The sequence below is a fragment of the Rhea americana genome, unplaced genomic scaffold (assembly GCF_003343005.1).
Source record: "Rhea americana isolate MKP2758 unplaced genomic scaffold, rheAme1 scaffold_351, whole genome shotgun sequence".
Classification (NCBI taxonomy): Eukaryota; Metazoa; Chordata; class Aves; order Rheiformes; family Rheidae; genus Rhea; species Rhea americana.
The window spans coordinates 357,104-372,138 of record NW_028186481.1 but is presented as its reverse complement, the minus strand read 5'-3'; the positions used below and the strand labels follow the sequence as shown (position 1 = coordinate 372,138).

At 55.8% G+C, this 15,035-nt stretch overlaps 2 protein-coding genes across 2 annotated transcripts; one reads left to right on the top strand and one right to left on the bottom strand.

The window, feature by feature from the left end:
* Positions 1-890: 890 nt before the first annotated feature.
* GAA (alpha glucosidase) lies at positions 891-4,827 on the top strand. The gene is made up of 9 exons (XM_085311904.1): positions 891-1,109; positions 1,588-1,684; positions 1,777-1,896; positions 2,273-2,391; positions 2,596-2,727; positions 3,514-3,624; positions 3,863-3,976; positions 4,113-4,197; positions 4,706-4,827. Exons 1-9 carry the CDS (start codon positions 891-893, stop codon positions 4,825-4,827), a joined length of 1,119 nt encoding a protein of 372 aa, XP_085168030.1.
* Positions 4,828-10,757: 5,930 nt separating this feature from the next.
* Positions 10,758-15,035, bottom strand: SGSH (N-sulfoglucosamine sulfohydrolase; the record flags this gene model as incomplete). The annotated part of the gene is made up of 8 exons (XM_085311902.1): positions 10,758-11,702; positions 12,181-12,384; positions 12,485-12,566; positions 12,753-12,909; positions 13,270-13,420; positions 14,030-14,135; positions 14,395-14,555; positions 14,942-15,035. Coding segments are annotated over 8 exons (1,515 nt in total), but the record flags the coding sequence as incomplete, so codon positions are not given.

The following is a 15,035-nucleotide window of genomic DNA, read 5'->3' as shown; positions in this document are numbered from 1 at the left end:
GCTTCTTCCCCCGCGGCTACCGCAGCTACCGCGCCGAGAACCTGACGGCCACCGCCGGCGGCTACACGGCCCTGCTCCGCCGCTGCGCCGCCAGCTTCCTCCCCGGGGACGTGGGCACCCTGCGGCTCGACGTGGCGCTGGAGACCCGCAGCCGGCTGCGCTTCACGGTGCGCCCTGGCTCCCCCCCCCGGGCGCGGCCCGCGGCCCCCCGGGCCCGGCTGACCCCGCTCTCCCCCCTGGCAGCTCCGCGACCCGGCCAGCCAGCGCTACGAGGTGCCGCTGGACACGCCGCGGGCGGGCGCCCGGGCTGCCGCCACGCTCTACGGGCTGCAGTTCAGCGAGGATCCCTTCGGCCTCGTCGTCTACAGGGAGTCCACGGGGAAGGTGCTGTAAGTGCCCTGCCGCGGCCGGCCGGCCACCCGCCCCGGGCCTCGGCCCCTTGCTGAACGCTCTCCTYGCTGCCCTGGCGGCAGCGCTGTCCCCCGCTCCTTTGCTTCGTGCTCCACCGTCTCAGCTCCTTGGGTTTGCCCAGAGCTGGCTGTGCCCCTGCAAGAAAGGGCCAGCACTAGCTGCTCCCTCTTCTTGACTCCTCTGCCCTGCGGAAGCTGCTCCAAAGGGATTTTTGCCTGGAATCAGGAGCTGGAGGCACAAGTCACAGCAATGCCTGTATGCTGGGACCAGGGCAGCAGTCAGCTGCTGTGAGTTTTTGACTTTGCTCTTACCTAAAACTGCAAGTCGGTGTTTCAGTGTCTCACTGAAAAGGGAAGCAGTACTCCTGGAGCTCAGCTGAAACCTGGTTTTTGTGTTGTGACTAAGGGACCTGTTTGTGATTATTTCTGTTGCTTCCCAGAGCTGYGGCTTTCCTGCAGAGCCGCTCTTCCCTCCCCGCAATGCTTGGCGCAGCCAAGGCTGTTTGCTGGGAGTCTCTGTTTCTCTTTGGCAGGCTGAACACGACTGTGGCACCTCTGTTCTTCGCAGACCAGTTCCTGCAGATTTCTACTTCCTTGCCATCTCATTTCATYGCTGGGCTAGGGGAACATCTGACATCACTAATCCTCAACACGTCATGGACCAAAATCACGCTGTGGAATCGRGACATGGCACCCACAGTACGCAGTGAGGCTGAGAAAAAGAGAAATAACTATACTTGGGGAAGGGGCCCCGAATTCCTTTCTGTTCCTTTATTTCCTTCTTGTCCAAGGCTGAGAAAATAYGTGTGTATGTTTGTTAAGCTTTGGGAGCTGTCTGTGTGTAGAGACAGCAGAGCACTCGCTCTCAGCCCAGGGCAGGCCTCWGGGACCATCGTCCCAAGACTTGGGGTTCCACACCTGTGGGTTCCACGCTGTGCTGCTCAGGAGCTGCCTTCTCCTAGTATGCGGGTACCTGGGCCAATAGCCTGGGGTTTTCGTTTGGGGGAGAGCTCTGCTGATTCAGGCTGCATTTGGACAGATAAGCCCTAGGTCTGCATCCTAAGCCATCATGGTATTTCTGGCAGGATGCTAGGGGCTGACGTGTTATGGCCAGCAGGCATTAGGTGGGTTCTGTGCCGCTTCCACGGAGCTTTGCTGGCATTGTGCTCTCCTCCAGCCCCAGGTCAATCTCTATGGTTCCCACCCCTTCTACCTGGTGATAGAGGACGGAGGTTTGGCCCATGGAGTCTTCCTGCTGAACAGCAATGCCATGGGTGAGTCCTGTGAAAACTCTGGTGCTGGGGTGGCAGGATGGCCTGAGTCTCTCTTTTCATCCCACTGTTCTCATGCTGGTGCTTCTCCCCAGACGTGGTTCTGCAGCCCAGTCCAGCCTTGACTTGGCGAACGACGGGTGGGATTCTGGATTTCTATGTCTTCCTGGGYCCGGATCCCAAGAGTGTCGTGCGGCAGTACCTGGATGTTGTTGGTAGGAGCCTGAACTACTGGGCCCTGCGGRCTGGGAGGGGGCACAATCCCCAGGTCAGCTTTGYCTTGGAGTCCAGATGTTGTTAGGAGTGAACTGACAGCACCTGGCTTCTGTGCAGTGCTTCRAGGGTGAAAGGCTTTGCAGATCACTCTTTTGCTTGGCCCATGTTGTAACYGCAAAGCCCAGCGGTGGCTAGGAAAAAAGCAAATATTATCCCTCTCTCAAAGACCCCTCTGTCCCCTTCCTCCTGCTGCAGGAGGGGAAGTGCCTTGGCTGCTATGCCTCTGGGCTGCTGTGACAGAGAGGCTGCAGGGTGAATTTGATGCTGTGTGGTCTTTCTGCCGGTTATGCTAACCCTCTCTCTCCTCCTTTCCAGGGTACCCCTTCATGCCCCCATATTGGGGCCTGGGATTCCACCTCTGCCGCTGGGGCTACTCCTCCACTGCTATTACCCGAGAGGTTGTGATCAACATGACAGCAGCCCGGTTCCCCTTGGTAGGTCTCAGCCACTGTCCAGGAAACCATCTGGAGTTAGGATGAGCAGTTATGGAGCCAGTGAAGCCTCTCCTCAAAATCAACCATGCAGAGGCTGACTGGAGAGCATTGGCAGGGTGGGGGTACCTGATATGGGTTTTGGGGTACAACTCTGTGCAGGCAAGGCCTGAACCTCCCATAACATGCTGGTCTTGGTCTCCATAGGATGTGCAGTGGAATGATTTAGATTACACGGATGCCAAGAGAGATTTCACATTCAACAAGAAAACTTTCAAGGACTATCCGGACATGGTGCGGGACTTTCACCAGAGTGGCCTGAGGTACATCATGATTGTGGTGAGTGATGCCTCTGGCTTTTCCCTACTTGTGCTGCACAGATGAGCTCTAGTCTGTTGTGCAAACAACTGGAAAACCAAAGAACTGTAGCAAGCCAGGATTTGGCTGCAGTCTCGTGATCTGGTTACCCACCAGTCTGTCACATGCATGTATGAGTAAGTGCTGTCCAAGAACAACAACAGAGCTTCCTCAGTGGATCAAACATGTAGTTCCAAGTGTTTCTGACGTCCCAGCCCCCTCCCTTTCTGCCGACCGGGGCTGAAGGTCAGTGTTGCTGCTTGTTCAGTGGAAGTCGCTGCCTTCCTTGAGGTGTACTTGAGGTGTCTAGGGGAGTTTGGCAAAAGTTGCCTTTGACTTGGTCAGATCTCAGGTCTAAAGGCAGGATTAGCAGTCACAGACTGAGGAGRGGAGGCTGCAGGACACAATTCATGTGTCTGAAGCCGGGAGCACATTTTCAGTGTGGAAAACCACTGATGCAGCATTTGCCTTGAACTATGTGTCACCTGGATTCGCAGCTTCCCCTTCAGGCTCCAACAGGAGTAAAAACCTTGGAAACCCCTTCTTCAGCTGTCACTGTGCCAGTGCATGCTGCTTCCTCAGGCTCTTTGTCCTTTGCTCACCAAAATTTTTGCAGAATTTCTTGCAGAAGTTATTGGYTGAATGCAACCCTGTACCTTGGTGCTGGGAGACTGGGCAAATGCAGATGAGAGCCTTGTACTTCTCTTCAATGTGCTTGGGGTGCAAGAAGCTGTTCACTGTTGGAGTCACTAATTTGTGTCCTGTTAGGATCCAGGGATCAGCAGCTCTGGGCCTCCTGGCACCTACAAACCCTATGATGATGGACTGAAGCGAGGGGTATTCATCCTAAATGCCACTGGACAGCCCCTGATCGGGAAGGTATGTGCTGGGATTTAGCAGAGCTTGTGGGAATGAAGTGCCCCACRTTCTCCTGGTTCTTCAGTAGCTGTGAGATGGAGTTGGGAATGCTGCTGAGCACAGCAGCTCTGAGYGATGGGGGAAAGCACCCATAAGATGGCCATGGTGAAAAAGCAGGCAATCTAGATGTGGGCATGTGGGAAGCAGTGGGGATGGGAATGGCAGGGTTCTCCCCATTGCTGCTTCCTTCCTCTTGCAGGTGTGGCCAGGCCCAACAGCCTTCCCAGACTTTACYAACCCAGAGACACATGAGTGGTGGTATGACATGGTGAAGGAGTTCCATGACCAAGTGCCCTTTGATGGCATGTGGATTGTAAGTGGCTTTTCCCTCTCATGAGGCCCAGTGGGTGCCAGGAGCCCTGGCAAGGCTGCTGGTGCACTTCCCTGTCTCATTCCCTAGGCATCTGCCATGTCCTAGTCCAGAAACAAAAAWTTTTTTCTCTTTCCAGGACATGAACGAGCCATCGAACTTTGTGGAGGGCTCTCAGGACGGCTGCCCCAGCAACAACTTGGAGGACCCACCCTATGTGCCAGGTGAGGAAAGCAGGTACTGGCCCTTGTCTGGGGAGAAGAGAGCACCAGGAGAAGTAGGGGGGGGTAGGCTCTCTAAGTAAAGTGCGAGAACACGCAGGGACCCTGGGAGAGGTCAGCCTCAAGCCATCTCTCAGTGCTGTTGGGCAYATCTGCTGCAGGTGTAGGCTTTGAACATGGAAGAGCAGGTAGGGAACTGGAGCTGGATGTGRTGAATGAACCGAAATGCTGATTCTCGTTTTCTGGGAGGTCTTGCTTTTGCATGAGTGCTGTGAGTGCTCTCTGCAGTCAGAGGGCAGATACACTGGATACAGTGATTGCAGAGRCATTACTTTCCTTAAGGGGTGCTGTGCCCTTCCACAGGAAAATGAAGCATCCTTTGCTTCTGGTAGCTCATGGGCCTGTGCCACCCCTAACCACTGAGGAAGGTAGCTGTGGGCACTGAACCTTTCCCTAGTGCAGAGATGACTGCTATCCTGAGTTTGCTCTCACTATCTTCTCTTCCATGCAGGTGTGTTTGGGGGACGCCTTCAAGCAGGAACCCTTTGTGCCTCTAGCMAGCAGTACCTGTCATCTCACTACAACCTCCACAGTCTGTATGGGCTGACAGAAGCCATTGCTTCCCATGAGTAAGTCTGAGACTTCTGTTGCAGCCTTTTTTAAGGCAAGTGCCCCCTCCTACAGGAGACTGGCTCTCCTACTCCCAGGAGCCTCAAGGAACTGACAGTCATCTGCTCGTCCAGAATTTTTGGGAGAGGAGGGAATGCTGGAGATGTCTGGTCAGGAGGGATGCCTGGACATCACCTGCCTTACATGTGAGGTGGCAGTGGGTGTCTGCCTTGGTGTGTGTCAGCTTTGCACCGTTGCCAGGAATCACTGGTGCAGGGCAGCACATAGGGCATTTGCTGCAACCCAGGGACTTCTCTTGGCCAGACTGACCCAAATCGTCCCCACAGCGCACTGGTGAGGATCCGGGGGAAGCGYCCCTTCGTGATCTCACGATCCACATTTGCTGGTCACGGGCGCTATGCTGGTCATTGGACGGGGGATGTCTGGAGCAACTGGGAACAGCTGTCCTACTCCATACCAGGTGGGCTCCTGGGGCTGCATCCCTCTGCTGTTTCYTCCCTGAAGGGAACTGCACCTTTCTAGAAGCTGGGAGACTTCTCTATGGCTTCTTCACTTCCTCAGTCTTTTTTAGAGTCAGCTCTGAGTCCAGCAACCCTCACAACCTGCAATGCCATGGGATGGGGTCTGTTCCCACCAGYTTTCCTTGGGCCTAAAGCTTGCAGGAACTCCTACTGGGGGAGATATCCCTTCTGRTCTTTCAAATCTGTGCCAACATTGCCAGTCTCTTTGCTATGTCTCTGAGCTCAGAGCTGTGRTACCAGTCTACTCCAGCTTGCTGGAGATGGAGCTTCTGCCAGAGACGGGGCCTGGCCCTGTGCTGTGATGGGCTCTGGGGCCTGGCAGCGTGTTTCTGTGCCCCAGGTGCTGCACAGCCCTGATCCTGTCTGTGTCCCCTCCACAGAGGTGCTGCTCTTCAATCTCTTTGGTGTTCCGCTGGTTGGGGCGGATATCTGYGGTTTTGCGAGTGACACAACTGAAGAGCTGTGTGTGCGCTGGACCCAGCTGGGTACCTTCTACCCCTTCATGAGGAATCATAATGATCACGGCAACCGGGTGAGCATGGGCAGGCATCAACCAAGGAGCAGGGAGTGCTCACCCTGCTRAAGAGGGTCTCAGCCAGCCAAGTCCTTCCTGCTCTCCCTGCTGGAGGCTCTTGGGGAGGCTTCAGCAGGGAGATTTGCAGAGGGGCAGTTTGGTGGAAGGGCCAAGCTCAGTGAATTGGTGATGTGCACGGCTAACGACCAGTCTGAATAGCCCCTGGGTCTGTGTCCTGCTCAGGAGCTGGTGTCAGGAGAGGAGCACATGGAAAGACCACTCTAGTTAAAGTCAAACCTGCCTGCTTTGATACAGTCTGAGTGCTGCAGGGCCATGCTTGCTTGGGACTGGGCTTGTGCATGCAGGATATGAGCTGAGTTGGGTCTCCCTGAGGCTGTTGCTGCCTTGCTGTGCAGGCCAAGTCCATCTCATATCCCCAAAAGACATATTTCCCCATTCGTCTCATGTACTGCCTGCACAGTCCAAGTGTCTCACTTCAGCTTCTTCCTTGCAGCCTCAGGAGCCGTATGCCTTCAGCCYAGCTGCTCAGAATGCCATGAGGAAGGCCCTCTACCTCCGCTACTCTCTGCTCCCATACCTCTACACCCTCTTCCACAAAGCTCATTCTGCTGGGGAGACAGTGGCGCGGCCGCTCTTCCTTGAGTGAGTGTCCAGCTGGGCCCCCAGCCAGGAGCAGTGGTGGCTGAGCAGAGTGTCTCTGGGGATGGCAGGATGGGGCAGGGTGGTATATCCACTTGTGCGATCTCCTGCAGGCTGTGTGGAGCTGCAGGTCTGTGTCRTGGCTCAGTGGGAGGTAAGCGCAGAGTCTCTTGCAGAGTAAAGCCCTGGCAACTACAGTCCTGCTTTGTGGATCCTTCTCCAGGTTCCCAAAAGACCCTAACACCTGGACTATAGACCGCCAGCTCATGTGGGGTGCAGGGCTCCTCATCACACCAGTGCTTGAGGCAGCAAAGACCAAAGTCAGTGGCTACTTCCCAGCAGGAACCTGGTACAGCTTAGCTGGGGTAAGTGCTTCCTTAACTGTCTCTTCCCAGCAGCACTGGGCTGCAGAGGTCTTGGGGAACAGCACTGATGTAGAAGCTCTGGGGCAGCAGTGGTTTCTCTTCTGGGCCATATGTATATTATTCCATCACATCTGTAGTATCAGACCTGACCGAGTTTTCCCAAGGCTGTTAGTTATTTAGGGCTTTTACCTCTTGTGGGCTTTTACTTGTGGGAGTTTGAGAGCTGTGATGCCTGGCTGAGGTCTTTCTCGGATATACTTGCCCCTAAGATATGTTCTTTCCTCTTTCTGTTGTTATTTAGGACTCAACCATCCACAGCAAAGGCCAGTGGATCCTCTTACCAGCTCCTCTGGACACGATTAATGTGCATGTCCGAGCAGGACACATCCTGCCTCTGCAGGTGAGTTCCCTCTACTAAAGTGAAGCCCTGGTGACATTTTGCAATCATGACTGTCAAAACCATATATGTGGAAGAGGGCAGAACAGAGAATGCATGAAGTAGTTGCCTGCAAACTGGACATTGCAGAACAAGCTGTGAGCTTTCAGTTCTCAACCAGCATTGGAGGAAAAGGTGTCCRAACTTGCATTGTCAGCTCTCAAGGTGATTATTGCTGCATGTGTCATGTCTGATCCCCTCCACCCTTGTCCACAACCCCAGGAGCCTGCGTTTAGAACTGTTGAGTCCCGGAAGAAGGGGATGACATTGATTGTGGCACTGATGACAGATGGGTTTGCCAGGGGTGACCTGTTCTGGGATGACGGGGAGAGCTTGCAGACCTTCGAGAACGGGGACTACACACAGATCGTCTTCTTGGCGACGCACGTGAGTGTGGGGAGGGGGCCTGGTGGCAGGAGGCTTCTGATGGGATATTTCCTGCTCTGTGCAGACACCAGTGCTCTTGGGGGTTGAGTATTCATGGGGAGCACTGTGCTGTGGTGCAGCAAAGACAGTCTGTAGCTGTCATGCCAAAATCACTGGGCTGAGTCTGGCCTTGTAGGATACAGAGGGAGTTGCAGTCCCTGTGGGCTGTGAGTTACAGCACTCTGCACCAACAAGGTGCAGCTCTGACAGAACAGAAGAGCCCTGGCAGAGCCTGGAACTCCCAAAGAGCCCCTGGAGCAGCAGGAAAGGGGTGAAGCTGYACCCCAAGTGCTACGGGTGAGAGTGGTCACCTTGAAAAGGTACCATGCGGGAGTGGATGTTGCTCAGCCCTGTTACTCCAGTAAATGGCTCTGGGAGGTTTAATGACTGCAGATCACTTGTCCCATCCCACTGGCATTACCTGTGCCCTGCAAACAGGTGGAGCATTGGTGTGGTGCAGCCCRGGCCAGAATGTGGTCACTGAATCAATGCTGCACTTCCAAGAAGTGTTGGAGGTGTGCAAGGCAGAGCAGGACCTCCCTGTACCCAGCCCTGTTCATTCCCTCCAGGAGAGCCAGGCCAGCCCCTGCAGCCGCACTGTCCTGAGCTCTGGAGCCATGCCCCTCAGGGAGACCCACTGTGCTGTGGGGCTGCCAAGGCCCCGCTACCACCTCGATTCCTCTCTGCCTTACAGAGAGGCTCAGCAGRGTTTGCGCACAGCTGGACGCAGGAGGGTGGCAGAAGGCTGCGCATAGCTGTGGAGCTTGGAGGGCTGTGCRTAGCCCAGGGGATCTGTAACAAGCTCCTCTTGTCGCTGCAGGGCATCGTGCTCAGCGASCTTTTGCGGGTAAACGACCAGGTAGACGGGCTGCTACTGAAGGCTGTGACCGTGCTGGGCGTCACAAGTCCTCCTCAGCAAGTCCTGGCCAATGGTGCCCTTGTGGATGACTTCTCCTATCACAGTGACACCCAGGCAAGCGCGTTTGGCCTCAGCTTCCTCTGAGCCTATGGGAAAAGGGTGGCTTTTCTGGGCTGCCTTTGGAGGAGTGCTGCCAGCCAGTGCCAGGGCAGGCAGCTGGGAAGGGATCCCGATGGCTCAGCCATGGAGTGGAAGGGTTTTGCCACAGTGACTGGCACTGGAGCCACTTTTTTCATGTCAAAGAGTAAAGGGTTGATCCAACCGAGCATCAAAGCACTGCCCAGCATGGGCCAAGTCGCTTGCCCTGGGGCTGGGGCTTCACTGGATTAGGCCATGCAAGGGGGTGAGGACTGGTGGATGAAGGACTGAAAGGAAGTGTGCTGATCGGGCCAGAGCACCCAAGCTCTGTAGAGGAGCAGTGACATGGTGCTGCTCTGGGGCTGTCTGCCATGGGAAGCCATGTGGCTTGTGTAACTCACCCAGAGCTGCCACCAGTGGGAAGGGGCTTTGCAGGAAAGGTGCCCTAGGAAAAGCCAGCAGCTGAGAGGTGCAGATCCCCCAGCAAGCTGAGCTCTGTGCAAACTGTTTCTCTCTGATGCTGATTCTTTCCTTCACCTCCTCAGGTGCTGACTATCCCTGTGTCACTGCCGATGTGGGAGCAGTTTTCAATCACTTGGTCTTGAGGCCTGCCTGCCTCCGTGTGTAGCACATCTCCACTGTATACTGCAGGGCAGAGCATTATGATATGGTTGCTCTCATAGGCTGAATTTGGCCTTTTCTTTTTAAAAGCAAAGCTGGATTCCCTCTTGTCCTCAAAGCCTGGCTCTTGTCTTTGAATCTGGCTTTGTTTCTTGCTAAAATGAGTTAGATTTGAAATGCTTGGGCTCTTTACCAGAGGTGCTTCTGAGGGCTTGCAGAACCCCAGGGGATGGGGAACCCTGATTACAGGAAAAGAAACCCAAATGCCTGCTGAGACAAGAAACCTGTTAATGTGCCAAAGTTGTTAACCTGTCAAGGGACTACAGAGAATCTCTTGATTGTGTCTTTGGAATGGATACAGGCAAGAGGCTGAGCCCCTTTTGCATGTTGGGCTTACATGTTTAGCATCTGAGCCAAGCTCAGAGCATTTGCTGGGCGTGGGAGGTGAATGCTGGGGAAACTGRTTTGGGAGCTGTAGAGCCTTCAGCCACCAGTGTTGGTGAGGGTTCATGCTCCAATGACCGAGATGTGCTGGGACTCTGCAGCGTTTCCCTTGCTGCTGAACCCTGGGTGAAGCCAGGACCTGCGTCTCCAGCAAGGGCTGAGATGGGACCATCTATCTGCATGTGGGTGTTTAGTGAGGTGGAAGTACTGTGAATAAAGAGTAGGTCTGTCTGTCCTGTTGAGCTTTATTTGCCTATTCTAAAATAGGTGCTACCTTCTGGGAGAAACTGCCATGGTTTGCTCCCCACGTCTCATTGAGAGCTCCAAGCTGACAGAGTGCCCAGCCAAGGCTGTGAATAGCCTGCAGGAGGAGCTGACGCAGGAGAAAAGGCAATGAGTGGTCCTGCTGCATCACTGCAGCCAGCTCAAGGGAAGTGTGATCCAGCTAGAGGCCCCAAACAGAAGCTTGACCGGCATCCAGGCTATATATGACCTCATGAAGAGGGAGGTCAGCACCCACTTTCATGAGGGGCTGAAGCTGAAGGATGCTGCTAGAGCTGCAGCCCCACTGGCTGCTCCTGGGGCCCTTCTGACAGCTCGGGGCCAGGCCCAAACATCTGCTTGGAGCTGGCCCGGCTCTGGCTTCTTGCTCCGGATATCCCAGCCTGGCTCACAATTCTCTGCAGTCCCCAGGCACACACACACTTCAGAGATGCTGTACATTTTTTTATATTTTGCTAAATTAAATGTTRCTGGCACTGAGTGTTGCTGCACACTTGCTGGTATTTGCTGTCCCAGACTGCCTGTTTCCCCATGGAGGAGCAGGCGCAGAGCTGTCCCCCTGCAGCGAGGTTCACAGCAGGCAGTACTCTACGGAAACTGCAATGTGGAGCACTGCAGTGGAGAAACGGATCTGGCATGAAAGAGCCAAAACTCGAGGTAAAAGCTGAGACATTCTCTTCCAGTGGCTTTATTGAAAAGTAAAGTTAGCATTACAGTTTCCCTGGCTGAGAATACAGCCAAGGCCCCAGGGCAGAGGATCCCKTAGGGCTTCAGGGACAGGTGGTGTTTCTGATACAGAAAGCAAGCCTGGGGTGTGACACAGGAATCTGGGACTAGCCCATCTGCGTTTCTATCAGCCTCGTGCCATGCAGGCAGGKTGCAGTGCTCTGGCCTGGCTCTAAGGCCATACTGGCTCCAGGCATTGGCATTGAACCCGATGGAAGTGAGCATGGCTGCTCGCTTGGCACACGGGCTGGGGAGGGGGCACCAGGCCTGGTGGGTGCCTGGCACCACCCTGCGGCAATGGATGCCGGTGCAAGGCAAAGTAGCAGTCACAGTTCATTGTGCAGTGGCTGGCACTGAGGGTTCAGTTTCTCCTCCAAGACAGCATCAGGGCTACACACCCAAGGGTCGCTGGTGTCCCATTGCCATTTCAAGAGCTGTATGCGAAGCAGCTCGAAGACTGTGGCATAGCGAGGGTCAGGAGCCAGGTTCTGGCTCTCAGTGGGGTCACGGCTACAGTCGAACAGCTCCCAGCGGTCCCTGTAATAATACTYGTGCAAGGTCTTGTTCCAGTGGGTTGGCTGCCCAGCCCTCGTCCGGTTGAGCAGGTCTTGGAAAGTGGGTGAGACGTAGAAGTCCTGATCAATGGGAAARGGCATCCTGTAGTTGAGGTTGTGAATGAGGCGGAATTGCTGATGCTGAATGGCCCGCATGGGATAGTACATGGTCACCTCGTGGTGGCTCTGGCTGCTGAAGGCTGTAGCCCAGGGCTGCTCCAGTTCCAGTGCTGGCAGGAGAGATTTTCCTGTAAGCTGCACTTTCTTTCTGCCAAAGATGCTGTAAGTAGGGTAGGGGATGGAGAACCACTCCAGAATGGTTGGTGTGAGATCTAGAGAGGAAGAGACAAGTGAGAGAAGGCAGTTGGTACTTGTGGAAGGAAGTTCTGCCCCAGAGAAGTGGAGAACAGGCTCTGGGGTCTGCTGCTGCACAGGCTGCAAGTTGTCCACGTTCCTCCCCTCCCACTGGGGCAATCTGTTCAGCCAGCTTTGCTGCAGGAGAGGAATGTGACAGCCACGTGGGGCTGAAGCTGCTCCAGCTCTGGGGGATGTAACTGTGTCCTGGGCTGATGAACATCAGCCTGCAGGGCTGGGACACGGCTCCTCCGTGGTCATTCCTTGCCTTTCCTGGTGACCACGCATTCTGACTAAGGGGGTCAGGTATGCCAGTGCCAAGGGCTGCAGGACTGACTCAGCCCAGTAGGGAGAGGACCCTGGGTTTCAGCATGGGGAAGGYGGAAGACAGATTGTAACCCTCAGCCACAGCTCTGCGTATCTCTGCTCTGTCTCCCCAACGGCACAAACTCTTACCCAGGAGGCTGGCAAAGGCCTGGCTGACCTGCCCCCAGCGCCCAGTGTGCTCAGGGGAGGAGATCAGCAGGGGCTCGGCAGTGCCCGAACGGTAGAGGTTGGTCCTGCCACTGGGGAAGGGGATGCCGTTGTCAGAGGTGTAGATCACCAATGTGCTGTTGTGGAAGCCAGCACGCCGCAGTTCCTCCAGGACCAGCCCGATGCCTGCACAGAGAGGGGCAGAGCTGAGCTGGTGCGAGACAGACCTCGATGCACACAGGCATCAGCCTGGCCCCAGCATCCCCCTTCCCYGGCTGCTCCCCACCTTGGTCCATGCGTCCGATGGTTGTGTACTGGGCTGCCAAGTCTGCCCGGGCAGCTGGGGTGTCTGGAACAAAGTGAGGGACCTAAACAGTGAAAAAAAACGGGCACATGGCAGCCTTGTGGTAACCACTGGGAAGGGGGTCACCAGCCTCCACGAGTGCTTGCTGCTGTGACAAGCAGCACTTGCTGTTGTGACTCCCCTGTCCTCCCCTGCTCCAAGAGAGGTGACTGACACGCTGCAGCCCCTGCATGTCCTTATGGGGTCCCACCTGCACTTCCTCCGGGCTGTAGAGCTGCGGCTTCCAGTCAGGGATCCAGCCCATGCCACTCTCTCCATTGCCAAATTTCTCGCAAAAGGCCCCGTATTGGGGCTGGGAGTGCCCACAGCGGTGGGGGTCGTGGAAGGCGACGTAGAGGAAGAAAGGCCTAGAAATTGAAAACGAGGAGATTGACAGCATGGGGTGGAGGTGGTGAAGGAAAGGGCTGCCCAAGCACCTGGATCTTCCTCGGGCTGTGGAGGGATTCAGTGTCCATGTGGATACTATCCAAACCCACTGCAGGACTCCCATCTAAYCTAGGGTTCTGACTTGGGGGAGACCTGGAGTGAAGTTATCTTTTCCTATTCATGATCAGCTGGGATATGAAGATGTGTCTTCAGCAAGGCTAATTTCCCTGCCACCCAAGAGCTTGCGTTCCCTGTTTAGAGACCTTCGGCTCTCCCATACCCCAGTTGGAGGGTGCTCCAAGGGCACAAGGCAGTACGTGGGAATGCCCAGTCCATCTCACCTCTCATCCTGGCTCTGGAGGAAATTCCGGACAAGTGCTTTGATTCGAGTGATGTTTCTTCCAACCTGCAAGACTGAACTGTTCTCCTCTGTGTATGCAAAGTCAAAGGGGTAGACAGCCTCTGGGCCAACATGCTTCTTCCCAATTATCCCTGCAAAGAATGCAGATGCATGGTGCATCAGGAAAAAAGGGAGCAAGGGGTGAAGTACTGGTTGCTGCTTTTACCTCCCTTTTCCCTGGAGACTAATGCAAATCATCTGCTCTAGCACTGGCTGCACAGAGGAAATGCTGATGAGAGCGGAAGATTCTGTTGATTTCTCCAGTCATTTCACTGGATCCTGCTGGCTACAGAAGCACTTCTGCATCTGAGCAGAAACTAGGACTTGGACTGCGACCGTTGCCTCAAATAGCACGTGGGGATAAGTGCCAGAACAGCTAAGCAGCCCAGGAGGAGGTTTGGGTCGAGCAGGAGCCCTGTGTGAACTTGGGAACCGGGAAGGAGAAAGACTGGGAACAGAAGTGGAAGTGGGCCATTCTCCCAGAACATGGGCAGAGGCACAGAGGGAAGGGGAAGCAGCACGGGGGCAGCAGAGGGGGAAGTAAAATGAAAATCATGTGTCAGTACAGAATAGGGGCACGCGTCTAGTTAGTGGTGTCTAACTCACAGGTCAATTAGTTGCCAAGCTCTCCTGCCTACTGGAGTTTGACGCATGGAGGAGGAGAGTTTTCCTGCCTGTTTCACTCATYCTTGACTCTCTACCTGTCCGGATGTGCGCTTGGCTGAGCAGCAGGGGCAGGCTCCGCACGCTGTCGAAGGAGTTGAAATGGTGCACGTCCTGGTGCAGCCCGTACATCCCATTCTGGTGCTGCAAATGGGGGAGACAGAAAGGTTGGATGATGCCGGCCCCCCTGGCCCCCAAACCAGCCCAGCTCTGTTGGTGTGCGGGGTGGCACAAAGCGCACGTGCTGCAGCTGCAAAGCTGGGCAGCAGCGGCGGAGGCAGGTCCCAGAGGGGAGGGCAGGGGACAGGCAGGGATCTCCAGGTCCTGCGCAAGTGCTGCAAGGATGCAGGCTCCGCTCAGAGGGCGGCAGCCCTCGCCCCCCCGGCATGCCCCAGGGCCCTACCTGGGGTAAGCCGGTCAGGATGCTGGCCCGGCTCGGGGAGCAGCTGCTGACAGAGGTGAAGGCATTCTGGAAGACAACGCTGCGCCGGGCCAGCGCGTCCAGGTTGGGTGTCTGGATGGCTGAATTGTTGTACACACCACTCTCAAAGCCACCATCGTCCGCTGCGAAGGGGAAAAGGAGCTGTGTGAGGTTGAGCTCGGCTGCCTGTTGTGCCAATGGGGTCTGACTGCCAGGGTGTCTCTAACTGCAAGGTGGGCACAGGTGCAGTGGTTAAGAATGATGCTGCAGGCTGGGGAGCATCCTYGGGACAGAGGGTTTTTGCCCCCTCTTGCAAGGAGGTTTAGGCCCTGCTGCAGCCCGTGGTGCCCTGAGCAACAGGCTCAGGGGCAGGGGCTGCAGCAGGGCTCCGGCGGCTCATCTCTCCCCAGCCCAAAGGGCGCAGGCAAGGGAGTCCCCCAAACCACACTGGTCCTGCTCCTGCTGCCCACCTCGCTCAGGGCAGCGGGGCCAGGACACCGTCCCCCCCCGTGCTGGTGGCCGCACTCACCCAGGAGCAGCAGCACGTTGCGGGCCAGGGCCGGGACCCCGCCGAGCTGCAGCGCGTTCAGCAGCAGCAGCAGCAGCGGCGGCGGCAGCGCCCG